General features: G+C 46.4%; 1 protein-coding gene across 1 annotated transcript in view; it reads right to left on the reverse strand.

Moving 5' to 3' along the window:
• Positions 1–17,712, reverse strand: part of tmprss15 (transmembrane serine protease 15) — a 115,355-nt gene that overhangs the window by 15,890 nt on the left and 81,753 nt on the right. The window contains exons 15-18 of the mRNA XM_038801257.1: positions 16,442–16,567; positions 13,944–14,084; positions 9,153–9,263; positions 7,777–7,909 (exon numbers count right to left, since the gene is read on the reverse strand). Of these exons, the coding sequence (XP_038657185.1) occupies positions 7,777–7,909; positions 9,153–9,263; positions 13,944–14,084; positions 16,442–16,567 (511 nt within the window). The remainder of the gene's footprint in view (positions 1–7,776; positions 7,910–9,152; positions 9,264–13,943; positions 14,085–16,441; positions 16,568–17,712) is intronic.

Here is a 17,712-nt window from a genome sequence, read left to right on the forward strand (position 1 = left end):
TCCGCGAGGATGTTGCACAGGGGCCTTGTCGTCTCCTTGCTGAGGCGGAGTCTCCTGCAGCACATGCTGTCCATCATTTCCTCGTATGACCAATGATGCCTGTACACCATTGGCCTTCGCCAGCGATCCTCTCGGCACCCCTCCTCTTCCTGATGGATGGCCGGGCCTGCAGGTTCTGCGGCGGTCACCTTCACATACAGGGCCACATCCAACCTGCGTCAACGCTGCTGCCGCCTTCTCTGGAATCTGGCTGCCTGGCATCCACCAGCACTGCGAGGGCAGCCTCTGCGGGGTCAACAACACCATCCATTGTGGTAGCTGTAAGGAATTGGAGAAGGAGCGAAACCGACATACAGTTAGGGCTTCCACCCCGGGACCCTCAAATCCCCCGAGCCTCCCCCACCCTTATGTGTCCCGTCTTCTCTCAGAGAACAACCCACCGAGCCAGTTGTGCTGGAGAACCCAGCTCTGCACACTCACCCCTGGCCACAGCAGGAGCCCCGGGACCCCAGACCCTTGCTGAGAACATAATGGAGACTGTGCTCCTGTGCCCTCCCCTGATCCACACTCACCCTCTGGTCAGGGGGATATCCCCAGTGCGGAAGCCCAGCTCGAGAGTGTTTGATTGTTAGCTGCTTCCTCTATGGTGCAACGTGTCCAGGGCCTCACAGATTGATTGGAATGCTGGGCAATAAGACGCGTCTGAGACATGGTACGTATACCCACAAGAATGCACTTGGGTATATTTTGTTTATTAAACGGTCAACAGTAACAAATATTTGAAAATCAACCTAGTAACATTCCACAAACCGCACTAACCATTAAACAACAAGGAAATGCCACCATTCCGCATTGGTATCAATACAAAGCTATAACAGCTCATGTTCACTAAAAACCCCAACGACACGGTATCACCCCTTACAGGTTCCTCAAAAGAAATGGAGGATAAGCCTGAGAATGTGTTATCATGTCCAGAATTTTGTCGTAGAAATGATCTGTCCATTGATGCACTACTTGTTCCACGGATCAGTCCCATTCTCCATCCAGGAGCAGCAGCTGTGCAGGCCCCTCCCAAATGGCCCAATCTCACCGGAACCAAATCCTGGCATCCACATATTCCACTGGCGCTCAAGGTGCAGTTGGACATCCTTGACTTCCAGCGCGTTGGACCCGCGGTGACAAGTCAGTTACGTTCAGCACTCACCACACCAGCAACAAAAGCATCAGCAACCTACAAAAGCATTTCTTCAATGGAGTCATCAGGTGGCCCATTTAGATCAATGTCACGCACCGGGTCCCGCAGGGTATTCCTGCTTCAAACTGGATTGTCTTCTGGACTCATACCTCCCCCTGAGCCCAGTGTTCCAGGGCCCAGGTATCTTAGACAAAATTGTCCTTCATTCCTGCTCCAGGCATTTCTAATCACCAGCAGGAACAAGCAGCAAACATAACCTGCAGCTGTGAAATGTTCACATAACTAACAATGCCAATTCCTTTTGAGCAATACTCTTCAACTGTGCAGCTAGAGGCTGTTCACCATCAAAGGGAGTTAAAGTGACCGTCAGTACATAACCACTGACAGAGTCTGTCCTGGAAGGGTTTAATAGGGCAGCAGCTGTAGTTGCACCTGTTATGGGTATATACAATATTTGGAGATGGCTTGTGGGCTCGCAGGAACTACACCCCTCACTCCAGCCAGGTCTACCACCCCTGCAGTCTCCCCCCCCCCCCCCCAATCCCCCAGGGATTTCCCCCCCCCCAACCCCGAACACTGGACAGCAGCTCCAGTACTCCTGAGCTGTGTGTTGGAGAATGGAAATGGCACCTCACCTCCTCAGCTCCCCTTAGTAGTCACTGTGCCAACTTCCCATTTGTAAAAAGGAGTGCTAAAGGTTTTCCTCACGACCTCCCGGTGGGGAGCCGGTTACTTCCCTGAAGGCCAGTAGATTGGACTTACATGAGATGGAGACTGGTCTTAATTGGTGCCAATTGATGTTTCACCGCATCAGGGCAGGATCCGCAACCCGCTAGCAGGAGCGGGCCGGTTAAATCGCGAACTGATTTACGCCCAGTGCAGATTCCGATATTAGCCCGTCCCGCTATTTAACCGGCGCACCTGGAACCACGTCGGGCGCAGTGTGGCTGTTAAATCATGCCTGCAACTGTCTTTTGTGTCCGCATGAGAGATTCGATGGAGCCTTAGTTTAATGTCTCACACAGATGGTACCTCTGGCAATGCAGCACTCCTTCAGTGCTCCACTGGGAATGTCAGCCGTGATCACGTGTTGAAATATCTGGAGTGGCGGCTTGAACCCACGATCTTCTGAATCCCAATTTGGGATCCCATGATTTACTGTCCAGGGACTGATTTCTCCGCTGTCGGGAGGCACCATTTTGCCGGCAGCCCGGGGGTTTCCCGATGGCGTGGGGCTGCCCCACAATGGGAAACCCCATTGACCAGCCGGCGTAACGGAGCATCCTGCCGGCGGGCTGAGGCAGAAATCCTGCGCGGCAGGGCGGAGAATCCAGCCCAGATATTTAGTGGAATATTCTGGAGCCAAGAGTTAGGAAGATCCTTCAATTCCCAGAATGAACTACCAGCATGCAACTAGACTATGAGCAGTAAAGGAAACAACACTGCGGGTAAATTATAAAGAAGAGGCAAAAATATTGTCAAAATACATGGTTTGATAAAGAGATCATTTGAAAGACAGTTGATGCAATTTAATGTAACTACTACAGTGTCGACATAACAACGACAGATGAGAGTAGCGGGTTGGTTTTAAAAGCAGTCAGTTTCTGTTAAGTGACAATTCTAGTGACATTGTCTGTGATTACACCCTTGGAATGTGGCGCTGTGGAGATATGATGGAAATTTAGACTCCAGTTAAGCTATCAATGAAAGGTTTGCAGGTACAAATAGTATTCAAAAGGTTAACTGGATGCTAATCCTCAATGGAAGATAAAAATATAAAGCTTGGGAGACGCTACGAGTAGTAGAGACTGTTAATCAGAGCTCAGCTGATGTTCTGGCAGGTAATTTCTTCATAATCTGTCCTAATTCACCACGGTAACCATAAAGGAGCACAAGGTACAATGTTTATGTACGTAAATGAGGAACCTCCTGTGCGGTTACTGTGGCATTAACTGAAGGTTCAATGACCAATGGGGTCAAGAGGCAAAGAATTGGGGTAATTTTCACCTGCCGAGTTAGAATATTAACCATTACGAATTGACCATCAATCCCTTCCTTGTGCCCAACAAGTTAAAATATTCATTAAGATATTCAGGAAATTAGAGACATATGCGATAAAGCAACAGGCACGGCGGTTAGCACTGCTGCCTCACGGCGCCAGGGACCTGGGTTCAATTCTGAGCTTGGGTGTGGAGTTTGCACATTCTTCCGGTGTCTGCGTGGGTTTCCTCCGGGTGCTCCAGTTTCCTCCCACAGTCCAAAAATGTGCAGATTAGGTGGATTGGCCATGCCTAATTGCCCCTTAGTATCCAATAGGTTAGGTGGAGTGACTGCATTACAGGGATAGTGTGAAATGAAAAAATGAAAATCGCTTATTGTCACGAGTAGGCTTCAATGAAGTTACTGTGGAAAAGCTCCTAGTCGCCACATTCCGGCGCCTGTCCGGGGAGGCTGGTACGGGAATCGAACCGTGCTGCTGGCCTGCTTGGTCTGCTTTAAAAGCCAGCGATTTAGTTGAGTGAGCTAAACCAGCCCCGTGTGGGGGCCTCACCCGAGGCAGGATGCACTTTCAGAGGGACAGTGCAGGCTCAATGGGCGGAATGGCCTCCTTCTGCAACTGTCGGGATTCTATGATTACTTGTAATTATGGGTGACTTGAATCTGCACATAGATTGGGAAAATCAAATAAGTAACAATACCTTAGAGGAGGAATTCCTGGTGTATATACAGTATGGTTTTCTGGATCAATATATTGAAGAACCAACAAGAGAACAGGCCATTCTAGACTGGGCATTGTGAAATCAGAAAGGAATATTTGGCAATCTAATTGTGTGAGGCCCCTTGGGGATGAGCAGCTATAATATGATAGAATTCTTCATCAAGTTGGAGAGTGACGTTTTTGATTCTGAGAACAGAGTCCTGAATCGAAATAAAGGAAGCCACAATAGTATGAGGCGAGAGTTGGCTATGATGGATTGGAGAATGTAACTGAAAAGGATGATAGTGTATGAGGAATGGCAAACGTGTCCAAGTGGCAGCTTCATGTGCAGTGCTGATGGCTGCAGCTGTCTCTAAAGGACTGGCCTTCACAGTCATCAGTAAATGTGTACGCAATGAAGACCCCCCTCCTCCCCCTAATTGGATTGTTTGCTGTGTGTTCATCATTTCTCATCATCAAGGATGGGAGAATTCAAACAACTGTACCAAAAACGTACAGCACAAGGTAGCTGAATAGTGTTACAATGTTAAAGCGCTCATGGAAATCCTTTCACCTTCGCAGTAGTTCACAGGGTTTCCAAGCCTGATCAGCTTGTACTCTGTGAAGGAACCAGGTTGGATTAATTGCTTTTCATTTAATGTAATACTGTCGGGGAACACTGCTGCAAGTACTTGTGCCTGAATCACACGGATCTTATTCTTGCAGGACTAAGAATCCTTTGGTGTGAACGTAACCTGGGAAATCCACTAACAGGAAGATAATTGACGGACACGTTCTCAATTGGGGAATTGGTGAAAAGCTAGCGGTCAGCTGATGTCGATTGGGAAAAAAAATCAGGTGGCGTGCATAATGGCGGGTTTCTAGATCAACAGTTCACCGCATTTTCCCAAAGTGCGGATTACATTCATTAAATTGCTGGAGACAGAATATGGTGAAAAAGTGGGGCTGGTGGAAAATAGTCTGTCAAACCTAATAGAATTCTCCTCTTCATGATAATTCTTATGTTATTGAAGCTGTAAACTGGTACTATATTATATTCAATTAAAAGCAAAATACTGCAGATGTTGGAAACCTGAAATGAAAACAGAAAATGTTGGACAAACTCAGCAGGTCTGGCAGCATCTGTGGAGACAGAAACAGAGTTCAAGTTGCGAGTCCATACGACTCTTCTTGAGAGCTGCAGAGGGGGTAGAAATGTAATGGATGACATAGCGGGAGAGGGTAGTAGAGTAGGTGGAGCAGAATAGGGACAGAGCAGATATAAGGAGAGATTGGCAAAGATGTTCATGGACACAAGACAAAAGGAGTGTTAATGGTGCCATTAAGGTCTGAAGGAGGTGTTGATTGTGGCGTAAAGGTAAGGTAACAGAATGTGCGAATAAGAGAACAAAGATCAGCGCGAAGTGGAAGCAAAACTGCAAAACGAGTGACAGATGGCCCTTTGTGGTGGTGGTTGGTTGAGGGGGGGGGGGAGGGGGGGGGGGAGTGCATTGGGACAAACAAAGATTACAAAAGAAGGGGTCACTATGAAGGGGAAAGTTCACAGTCTAAAGTTATAGAACTCAGTGTTGAGTCTAGCAAGCTGTACTGTGCCTAATGGGAAGATGAGGTGCTGTTCCTCCAGTTTGCACCGGGCTTCACTGGAACATTACAGCAGGCCAAGGACGGGCGTGTGGGCATGGGAGCAGGATGGCGAGCTGAAATGGCAAGTGACCGGAAGGTAGGGGTCATACTTAAAGCCGGAATGCAGGTGATCCGCATAGTGGTCACACAGTCTGCGGTTCGTCTCCCCAATGTGAAAGAGTCCCCATTGGGAGCAGCGAACACAGTCGAACAAATTGTGGAATCATGCTGGATTTGCCGGGACTGGCAGAGGACGATCCTTTAAATGCGGAGGCTGGTGGGAATAAAAGTGAGGAATGGGATGGTTCATGGGAGGGAAGGGAAGGGGCAAAGGCAGAAATGCGGGAGATGAGTCTGATGCGGCTGAGTGCCCTGTCAGCCACAGTGAGGGCGGGGAGTGGGGGGTCTTTGGCTGAGGATGATGGCTGACATGTCATAGATAGAATTTACAGTGCAGAAGGAGGCCATTCGGCCATCGAGTCTGCACTGGCTCTTGGAAAGAGCACCCTACCCAAGCCCATACCTCCACCCTATCCCCATAACCCAGTAACCCCACCCACACTAAGGGCAATTTGGACCCTAAGGGAAATTTATCATGGCCAATCCACCTAACCTGCACATCTTTGGACTGTGGGAGGAAACCGGAGCACCCGGAGGAAACCCGCGCACACACGGGGAGAATGTGCAGACTCCACACACACAGTGACCCAAGCCGGGATTCGAACCTGGGACCCTGGATCTGTGAAGCATTTGTGCTATCCACAAGGCTACCGTGCTGCCCCCCAATGTCGGAAGTGCTGTTTTTGAAGATGACGCCATTGGAATAGATGGACTGGAGGCAGAGAGAAACTGGGAGAATGAGATGGATTCTTTACAGGAAGTGAGTGAAGTGTTGGCTAGTGTAGACTTGAGAGATGAACAGACACTTCCAACACTATTGAAGGTTCAACTCAATTTTATTAACTACTTCTGACTAACAAACACACGATGACTGTGGGTCTAAATGATGCTAACTTAAACTAGAGACCTAAGCCTTGTCCGAACCAGTTGATTCTCTCAGCACGTGGTGTGAGTCTGTGCGGGGCTGGATGAGTTCTTGTTACACTGAGAGGCAGCACCCAGAATGAGTGGGAACCGTGGTGCCCTCTGCCTTTATAGTGTGTGTATTCTAACTGGTGATTGGCTGCGGTGTTTGTACATGTTGATTGGTCCCTGTGTGTGTCCATCAGTATGTGTATCTGCACCATGATATACTGGTGTATATTATGACAGTGAGGTGTGAGGAGCTGTGGCCGAGGTAGCTGAGGGAAACGGTGGGTTTTTAATGAATATTGGTGGTCAGTCACTGACCAGAAATGGAGACAGAGAGGTCAAGGAAGGGAATTATCAGAGAGGGACCATGTGAATGTGAGAGAGGGATGGTAATTGGAAGCAAAATCGATAAATTTTCCCAGGCCCAGACGAGAGAATGAAGTGGCACCGATAAGGTCATCGTTGTATTCAAAAAGAGTTGTGGGATAGGGCCTGAGTAAACTGGGACAGGGAATGTTCCACCCACTCCACAAAAAGCCAGGCATAACCAGGGCCCATGTGGACACCCATTTTATTTGCAGGAAATAAGACAGGTTAAAGGAGAGATTGTTGAATGTATTGAGTATAAAGTGTGTGTTCAATGCTTTTCTGGCTGGTCTCCCGCTTTGCACCCTTTGGATTCATACAAAACTCTGCTGCCCACATCCTAAATCATAACAGTTCCATTTATCATCACCCCAGTGCACATTGTTTCCTGCTTCAGTAATGCCTCGTTCTTAAAGTTCCCATCCTTGTTGTGAAACTCTTCTGTGGTCTTGCCTCTTCCTATGTCAGTGACCGCCTCCAGGCCTAGTACCCACCTCCATTTGGACTCTGGCACGTCCTAGAATTTTGATGCTTAACCATTGGCGAACCATTTCTTCAGCTACCCAGGCCCGAATCTCTGGAGTTTCCTCCCAGAGTCGCTTCACCTCGTTGACTCTTACTCCTCCAAAAACATATCTAGTTGACCAGGATTTAGGTCACCTCTCCTAATATCTCCTTATGTGGCCCAGCATAAAACTCTGTCTCTGATAAGGTCCCTGTGAAGCACCTTGGAGTGTTTTATTCCATTAAAGCTGCGATATCAATACAAATTATTGCTGGAGGTGCCTAAAGATGTTACACAATGTGACTCAATACCAATGAAGAAAGAAGCATTCCTTACCTAAAGCCCAGCTCTTCACATAGCAAAGTTGATATCTTCTCTGACCAATTGTCTACACATGCTGAGCACCACCTCGTCTTCATCTTGAACTGCACCAACCCATCACTGCGATGGGATCCATTCAACAGGCGTACTGGGGGTTTGTACAACAAATGAGGAAATTAAAACTTAAGAATCGCTGAGAGGAATGGATATTCAATTGTGAGAATTTCTGGAGGCTCACTGAGCAGTAGGGATGTTCATACTGAGCAATGGTGCGACTGATCACTACCCCGGGTGTTCCTTAGGGCAGTGTCTTAGGCAGAGTCAAATCTGCCTAAATCTTAGGAGAGTCATCAGCTACTTCAGCAATGACCTTCCTCCAACGTAACATCAGGCGTCGGGATGTTTGCTGATCATTGCACAATGTTTGGCTCCATTCACAACACCTCACACACTGAAGCTGCCTGTGCATGCGTGCCATAAAAAACAGGGCAATCAGGCTTGTTGCGATAGGTGGGGTGAATACCTGTACCGTGCAAGTGCCAGGTAATTATCATGTTCACCATCTCCCCTTGACAATGAATGCTATTACCATCACTGAATCTCCAACCATCAGAATCCATGGGGTTACCATTGACTAGAAGGTTAACTGCATCACCCTCTGAACGGTAATTAGTAAATAACAATAAATGCTGACCTGGCCAACAATGCCCACATCCCATGAAGGGAAACAGAAAGACACTTTCCCATTTCAGGTACCAGGAGGAAAAGTTCAACCCTTAACTCTGTCAGGCAGAGACTGAGCGAGTGGACAGTTAAAATAATCTATGCAAGCACAGATTAAGCACAGCTCAGGCAGCACGGTAGCACAGGGGGTAGTGCTGTTGCTTCATAGCTCCAGGGTCCCAGGTTCAATTCCTAGCTTGGATCACTGTCTGTGTGGAGTCTGCACATTCTCCCCGTGTCTGTGTGGGTTTCCTCCGGGTACTCCGGTTTCCTCCCACATTCCAAAGATGTGCAGGTTAGGTGGATTGGCCATGCTAAATTGCCCTTAGTGTCCAAAAAGGTTAGGTGGGGTTACTGGGTTACGGGGATAAAGGGTGGCGGCCTGAGGCTTAGGTAGAGTGCCCTTTCCAAGGGCCGGTGTCGACTCGATGGGCTCAATAGCCTCCTTCTGCAGTGTAAATTTTATGATTCTATGAAGTTAAGTCTTCCCATCCTCGCTGCCTTTGTTACAGTGTAATTGTTTCTGTTTAACACCACCGATTACACAACTTTTCACATGCAAATATACTCGGGAATTCAGCACCCATGTTCTGAGAAATTGGCCCACATATGGAGCAGAATATTTTGCATCTCCAGGAGAATCAAATCCCACGGCCAAACCTGCTCACCACAATGTTTTTCATCGGGGCCATCTTCACAGTCTTGGTGACCATTGCATAAGTTGTCCACAGGGATACATTGACCATTTTTACACTGATAATCAGTGGGAGCACACGGAGCTACAGAAACAAAGAACAATGTCATTGAGATTGAAAATCAGACAAAATTAACATTTCACAAGCAAGGCGACTGATGGGATAAAATGTCCTGCCAGATCTCCAGAAAAGATTCTTATAAAAGAAGTGTTATGTTGATAAGAAATTCAAACAAAGATGGAATCGTGGGATAAATCTTTGAAGCAGAAGAAGACGCAGGGGTATGGGGAGAGAGTAAGGCACAATGATTATTTTTTGATGGCTTTCATTAAATGCTTGCATTTTGATGACAGGCCGAATGGCCTCCTACTGCACTGTAAACTTCCAAGGTTAAAGAAAATGATGCAAGATGACAGGGACAAACAATGATTACTAAATCGCCATTATAAACCCGTACTGTGTATGGTGCTGTAAATAGTAAATAAGGCAGAGCTAGATAGATTCTTGATTAATGGATCGGTGGCCGCTGATCGCTAGCCTGGCGTCCCTGAGCCCTCCCCCCCCCCGATGAAGGATCCCCCGCCCCCCACCAGGGCGACCATGGACTGAGTCCGCAGCTGCAGCCGATCGTTCCATACAGGCAAATTATGGTTAGAACCACACCGTCGGAAACTGGGCCAGTTTTCTTCAGTGAATCGAGGGGTGGGGCCTTTGTCAATGGCCTCCCACCATCGCAGCATAAACCGCACGCGCATGATTCACGTCAATTCTCCAGGGACCGTCGCACAAAATACAGCAGGAAACCGTTGCGCTGGTTTTCGGTGTCAACGCTCATTCTCCGCCCCCACGCCGATCGTGATTGTGGCGCGGAGTCTCGGAGAATCACGCCCCCGATTAAGAAAGGGGAAAGAGAATATGATTGTAAGCTAGTTAGAACCATAAAGGCAGATTGCAAAAGTTTTGAGATATGTGAAAAGGAAAAGATTAACAAGGACAAATGTGGGTGCATCACAGGTGGAGACCAAATATTTAATAGTGGATAATAGGGAAATGGCGGAGAAACTAAACAAATAATTTGTGTCTGTCTTCATGGTGAAAGATACCAAAAATCTCCAAGAATTATTGGGGAGCCAGGGGGCTTGTGAAAATGAGGAACTGAAAATAAATGGTATTAATAAAGAGGTAGTACGTGAAAACTTTATTAAATTAAATGTTGATAAATCCCCTGGACCTAATGAACTACATCCCAGTGTATTGAAGGAAGTGGTTATAGAGATTGTGGCTGTATCGTTGGTTATCTTCCAAAGTTCTATAGATTCTGGAAAGGTTCCTGCAGATGGGGAAGTGGCAAACTATTTAAGAAGGGAGGGAGAGAGAAAGTGAACTACTACAGACCTATTAGTTTGAAGTTAGCAGTAGGGAAAATGATAGAAACTATTATAAAGGATGTGATTACAAGACACTTAGAAAATAATGATATGACTAGGCAAAGTCGGCATGGATTTATGAATGGGAAATCACTTTTCACAAGCCTGTAGGAATTTTTTTTTGAGGATGTTACTTGTAGCCTAGATAAAGGAGAACCAGTGGATGTGGTGTATTTGAATTTTCAGAAGGCTTTCGATAATGTCCCACACATTAGGGGTTGTTTAGCACAGGGCTAAATCGCTGGCTTTGAAGGCAGGCCAGTAGCACGGTTCAATTCCCGTACCAGCCTCCCCGAACAGGCGCAGAATGTGGCAACTAGGGGCTTTTCACAGTAACTTCATTGAAGCCTACTTGTGACAATAAGCGATTTTCATTTCATTTTTCACACAGGAGATTAGTGAACAAAATAGGTTAGGCTGTGGCGTAGTGGTATTGTCACTAGACTAGTAACCTGAAGACCCAGGGTAATGCTCTGGGGTCCCGTGTTCAAATCCCACCATGGCAGATGGTGAAATTTTAATTCAATTAAAATCTGGAATTAAAAGCTGTGATGACCATGAAACCATTGTCGATTGTCGTAAAAACCCATCTGGGTCACTAATGTCCCTCAGAGGAAGGAAATCTGCCATTCTTATCTGATCTGGCCTGCAGGTGTGACTCCAGACCCACACAGCAATGAGGTTAACTCTTAACTGCCCCATCACTGAAATGGCCTAGCAAGCTGCTCAGTTCAAGGGCAATTAGGGATGGTAATAGAAATTAACTTTTCTAGTCAGCTATAACCATGAGCGCAAGGGGAGATGATAGAGGTAAAAGGGTTAAATGAGAACTCATTAAGAATAAGTAACTAGAATCATATTAAGCATCAATAGCTGAGAATGCCCTAAGGGTTAATCCAGATCATACACTTTAATGTCTTTCTTTCCTTAGGTTTCATATTAGCAAGTTGCCTGAGGCTGCAAGGTCAATGACGTCAACTAGCTAAAAGGCCCCATTGTTCTACAGAATGGGCAGTCCCATTTCTATGGTAACAGCCAGTCTAGGGTGATAGTGTCTCAATGAAAACTGTTTTTCTAATTAATGTTAGATGCAGGTGTGGATAATTTGGAAAATTGGCAAGCGATGGAATGGGAAATTTGCACCAATATATTTAAATACTTATATATCTTAAATTGATGGACAGACATTTTGGCCGAATTGAGTAAATTATAAATTAGTTAAAGCCAATCAGAAATAAAAAGAATCACTTACCGGGATGGAAAAACTCATCCCGGGATCACCCCATCTATATTTCTGAAACCTATTTCCTTTGCTGCTCGCTTTTGCTAATCACCATCTTTCTTTTGTTTAAGTTATTCAGTTATTTTATCCTGTGTATTATGATTTGAAGAATTACTACGATCTGTAATTGAATGAAAACTCAACTACTGTATTCGCTAAAGACAGTCGCTCTGACTAGCTTGCTGCAGGGCTAGTTAGAAACTCTCTTAATTTTGCATTGAAAATAAGTTTGCCAGTGGCGCAGCTGACAAATAAAGTTCCAGTGGACTTTGCCAAAAAGCACAGACTTGATCTTTGTTACTTGGGAACTGAGATGGGATAACGGATATCCAGGATTCTGAATAGACACAGAGATCCATCAGATGGGCAACAAATGCTGCCCTAGTAAGCGACGTCCAGATCCCAAAGAACGAATAAAAAAAAGACAACGCATGGGATTGGAGGCAATACAATGTTCTGGATTGAGAGTTGGTTCGCAGACAGAAAACAGTGTTGTAATAAATGGGTCATTCTCAGGGTGGCAGAATGGTGTACCACAAGGATCGGTGCTGGGGCCATAGCTGTTCAAAATCTACATTAATGATTTAGGTGTAGGGACCAAATGTAATGTTCTAAATTTGCTCATGGCATGAGGTTGTCCACTTTGGTTGAAAAGTTATGAGAGTTTGGGAAGTGTTGATGTCCAAAGTGACCTGAATGTCCTTGTTCACCAGTCACTCAAAGCTAGCATGCAGGTGCAGCAAGCAATTAGGAAGGCAGATGGTATGTTGGCCTTCATTGCAGGAGGAGTTGAGTACAGGGGCTGTTTAGCTCACAGGGCTAATCGCTGGCTTTGAAAGCAGACCAAGGCAAGCCAGCAGCACGGTTTTATTCCCGTAACAGCCTCCCCGAACAGGCGCCGGAATGTGGCGACTAGAGGCTTTTCACAGTAACTTCATTTGAAGCCAACTCATGACAATAAGCGATTTTCATTTCATTTTTCATTTCATTTCAGGAGGAAAGATATCTTGCTGCAATTGTACAATATTGTGCACAGTTTTCGTCTCCTTATCTACGGAAGGATACATTTGCCATAGAGGGAGTGTAGAAAAGGTACACCAGATTAATCCAATCCTTTGGACAGTGGGATTGTGAGGAGAGATTGAAGAAACTGGGTCTGTATTCTGTCAAGTTTTGAAAAACTGGGGCAGCACGGTGGCCTAGTGGTTAGCACAACCGCCTCACGGCACTGAGGTCCCAGGTTCGATCCCGGCTCTGGGTCACTGTCCGTGTGGAGTTTGCACATTCTCCCCGTGTCTGCGTGGGTTTCGCCCCCACAACCCAAAAATGTGCAGAGTAGGTAGATTGGCCACGCTAAAATTGTCCCTTAATTAGAAAAAATAATTGGCTAATCTAAATTTATATAAAAAAAAAGAAAAAAAAAAAAAAAAAAAGTTTTGAAAAACTAGAGGTGATCTAATTGATACTTACAAAATTCCTAGGGGGTGTGATGGGGAACTAGGGGACACTGTCGGAGAATAAGGGGCAGGCCATTTAAGAGTGAGATGAGGAGGAATTTCTTCACTCAGTGGCTGGAGAATCTATGGAATTCTCTGCCCTAAGGTTCTTCAAAGGCTTAATTATTGAGCATCTAGATTGATAAATTTCTGGATACTAATGGCATCAAGGGATATGGAGTTAGCAGGGGAACATAGTGTCAATGTAGGTGACCAGCCATGATCTAAATGAATAACGGTGCAGGCTTGACGGGCTGAATGGCCTGCTCCTGCTCCTAACTTCCTATGTTCCTTTGTCCGTCTAAACGGGCAGACAGGACCTTGGTTTCACATCTGATTCAAAAGACGGCAGCTCTGAAAGTACGGAACTTTTTCAATATGGTGCCCCATCCTCGACTTTATGATGAACTACCTGGAGTGAAACTCTTGCACAGAGCCTTCTGACTCAGGCGTGAGAATTTGACAGCCGCTTGACGGTTTTATGACGCAGCCCTTACAATTACCAGACAATGTTTGGGCCGGTTTACCCAATGGATAAATAAAAATGAGACTGTCGTACCTGGCAGGCCTAAGTGAAATCCCGTGGTGAAATTTGCCAGGAATCCCTTTCTGGATCCCAACTTGTCGGAGGTGAAAAATACTGTCATTTCACTTTTGGTGGAGAAGAGATCATTCAAGGGACGATTACCTGTATACACACCTAAAACCAGAGGTCAGAAAAGGAAGCACATATTTCAGGTTTCACCAAAGCTTGAGCACAAAATATGTTTTCACCATTATTCTTTCATTTCACTGTAGCCTTTTTCTCATTTTCTTTTAATCATGGGCGGCGGCACGGTGGATCAGTGCTATCTCACAGCACTAAGGACCCGGGTTCGATTCTGACTTCAGGTGACTGTCTTTTGTGGAGTTTGCACATTCTCCCTGTGTCTGCGTGGATTTCCTCCGAGTGCTCCGGTGTTCTCTCACAGTCCAAAGATGTGCAGGTTTCATGGATTTTTCATGATAAATTGTCCCTTAATGCCTAAAGGTTAGGTGGGATTACTGGGATCGGGCAAGGGATTGGGTGGGAGGTGCTGTTTCAGAGAGCAGTGCAGACTCGATGGGCTGAATGGCCGCCTTCTGTACGGCAGGGATTCTAACATACAAAGGTGGTCAGGGTGACGTAGTTAAATGGGAAATAATGACATCCAATTTATAACAGAAAGGAAGTCTTGCATTTATCTAGCACATTGCATGGTCCCAGACTATTTCAATTAACAAATTAACTACTTACAAATTGTGGTCTTGTCATGCAATATCGGAAACATGGCAGCAAATTTGCGCCGAGCAATATCTGACAAACAGTAATGTGTTAATGACCAGATTATCAGTTTTTAGTGATGTAGGTTGAGAGATAACTATTGGGCAGGCCCTAGAATCAGAGAATCATGGAATGATATGGCACAGTGGGAGGTCGTTTTGGCCCATTATATCTGTCCCAGATCTTTGGTAGAAACATCTAATTAGTTCCATTCCCTACAGCTCTTTCCCTCTGAGTTCCAAGAACTCAAGCATTTATCCAATTTCCTTTTGAAAGTAACTACTGAATCTGCTCCCACAGCCCTTTCAGACCGGGCATTCCAGATCATAACAGCTCTTTGCATAATATGTTGTTTCTACAAATTGCATCAGCCCCTTTTGCCTATCACCTTAAATCTCTGTCCTCTCGACCCTTCTGCCAAGGGAACTAATCTCTGAATTCTCTTTTCCCGCAGGCAGCGAACCCCTCCTGCGGGTTTCCAGGCGGGGTGTTGGGTGACTTCACTGGGAAATCCCATTGACAAGCGGATGGGAGTCGAGAACCCCATCACCAACCACTTAGCTGGTGGACCAGAGAATCCAGCCCAATTTCTTGATCTGAATTTTGAACACGGCTATCGAACCTCCCCGAAACCTTCTCTGCTGTAAGGGCAATGGCCCCAACTTCCCACAACTAAACTTCCTCAACCTAATACGATGCGAGTTAATCCTGTTTGCATGCAATGTCTTATCATCATTCCAAAGTGTGGTACCTAGAATTGAACACAGTAGTCCAGCGAAGGCCAAAAAGCGATTTATGAAGGTTTGAATTTAGCTCCTTGATATGTATCCCATGCATTTATTAATAATTTTGCTTATCCCTCATTGCGTTAGAGAACTGGTGGTGAGTCACCATTAAAATCAATGTGCCTCCACAGTACTGTTAAGAAACGTGTTCCAGGATTTTGATCCAGCGACAGTGAAGGCACAGGGATAGAACATAGAACATAGAACATAGAACGATACAGCGCAGTACAGGCCCTTCGGCCCACGATGTTGCACTGACATGGGAAGTCAAAAAATAAAGGCCATCTAACCTACACTATGCCATTATCATCCATATGCTTATCCAATAAACTTTTAAATGCCCTCAATGTTGGCGAGTTCACTACTGTTGCAGGTAGGGCATTCCACGGCCTCACCACTCTTTGCGTAAAAAACCCACCTCTGACCTCCGTCCTATATCTATTACCCCTCAATTTAAGGCTATGTCCCCTCGTGCTAGCCACCTCCATCCGCGGGAGAAGGCTCTCGCTGTCCACCCTATCTAACCCTCTGATCATTTTGTATGCCTCTATTAAGTCACCTCTTAACCTTCTTCTCTCTAACGAAAACAACCTCAAGTCCATCAGCCTTTCCTCATAAGATTTTCCCTCCATACCAGGCAACATCCTGGTAAATCTCCTCTGCACCCGTTCCAAAGCTTCCACGTCCTTCCTATAATGAGGCGACCAGAACTGTACGCAAATACGGATATATATGACCTGGAGGTGATACTATTCCCATGTACATCATGCCCTTGTCCTTCCATGTGGTGGAGGTTGGGATGTGCTGTTGAAAAAGCCTTGGCGATGACTTGTCCTCCCCTCATTCAGGGAGCGGAATCTTGTGGCCTCTGCTATTAATCGCTGTACAATATCACAATGGAATGCATGAATAAGTGTAGATTCACATTTTGCTCTAAAACAATGAAGGTTCAGTTCCTGTCGCTCTTACCCATCAGTAATGAATCTTTTCCTCTCCCATCTCTGACCTCTAACACATCGTAAATACTTTCGAGATTGAATTCTTCAAAATGGAGTTGGATATTTTTACCCTGCTCTGCGATTAAATACCATGTACCTGAAATAAGAGAAATGAAATGTGGTGAGCGGGAAGCATTCTGTGAAAGATGGAGAAAGTTATCAATGGGAATTGGAAATATTTCTCAGATAAAGCATCCTGTGCCATCTCACTTGCTTAGTCCAAAAACAGCATGATTCACGAACCTCTGTCAGATCACTTTGTGGAAGGACACAATCTATTGGTGTTTGTGAGGGATTCTGCATCCTCTCTCTCTCTCAATTAGAGAGAAACGATGGGCAGGATTCTCCGTCCAGCAATGCTGGAATCACGAAGCGCGGTTGGGCAGACAATTGCGTTTCACCCGGAAATCGAGGCCAGTGTCAGGCGCCCAGCGGAATGCCATGCTCCGGTGCCTCGACAGCGGCGTGAATGCGTTCCACGCCATATGGGCATGCAAATTGGACAGTAAACGGCGTCATTAATGGGCAATTTCCGTGCCCCTCGCGATGCTCCACCTTCGCCTGCAGGAATTTAAAATGGTGAGTTTCGCTTGTGGTATTTAAAATCGGGAAACAGGTGCCGTGGCTGTTGAGGGGGGAGAGAAGGGGTACAAAAAGTGTTCACCATCGCTGTAGTGTGCTGACATTTGTGCCGCTAGCCGGGGAGAATAGAATGGGGTGGCCAGGAGGTGAGCCATGGGGTTGGGGTGGATGGGTACAGACCACCGTTGCCGCTGTCTGATAAGGCAGCCATGCGGCTGCACGCGCCGCTGACTAGCCACTGTGAACTTAGCGGCAGGAGTTCTATGGGTGCCTCCTTAGGCCCATCAACAGGATGGACGTGCTCCAGCGCAACCTTATTGGCTGGGATGAGGGTGTGAGGATTGTAGTGCCTACATGCAGCTCCTGCTTGTCAGGCTCTCGAGTGCCAATCCGATTCCGGCGAACCACACATTCATTGCAATTGCATTAGTTCCACTGGGCACCTGTGCTAGCCCATTAGGATGTTCTGAGGGGGGCCTCACGGTAGCATGGTGGTTAGCATCAATGCTTCACAGCTCCAGGGTCCCAGGTTCGATTCCCGGCTGGGTCACTGTCTGTGTGGAGTCTGCACGTCCTCCCCGTGTGTGCGTGGGTTTCCTCCGGGTGCTCCGGTTTCCTCCCACAGTCCAAAAGATGTGCGGGTTAGGTGGATTGGCCATG

The sequence above is a fragment of the Scyliorhinus canicula genome, chromosome 7, assembly GCF_902713615.1.
Source record: "Scyliorhinus canicula chromosome 7, sScyCan1.1, whole genome shotgun sequence".
Taxonomy (NCBI): domain Eukaryota; kingdom Metazoa; phylum Chordata; class Chondrichthyes; order Carcharhiniformes; family Scyliorhinidae; genus Scyliorhinus; species Scyliorhinus canicula.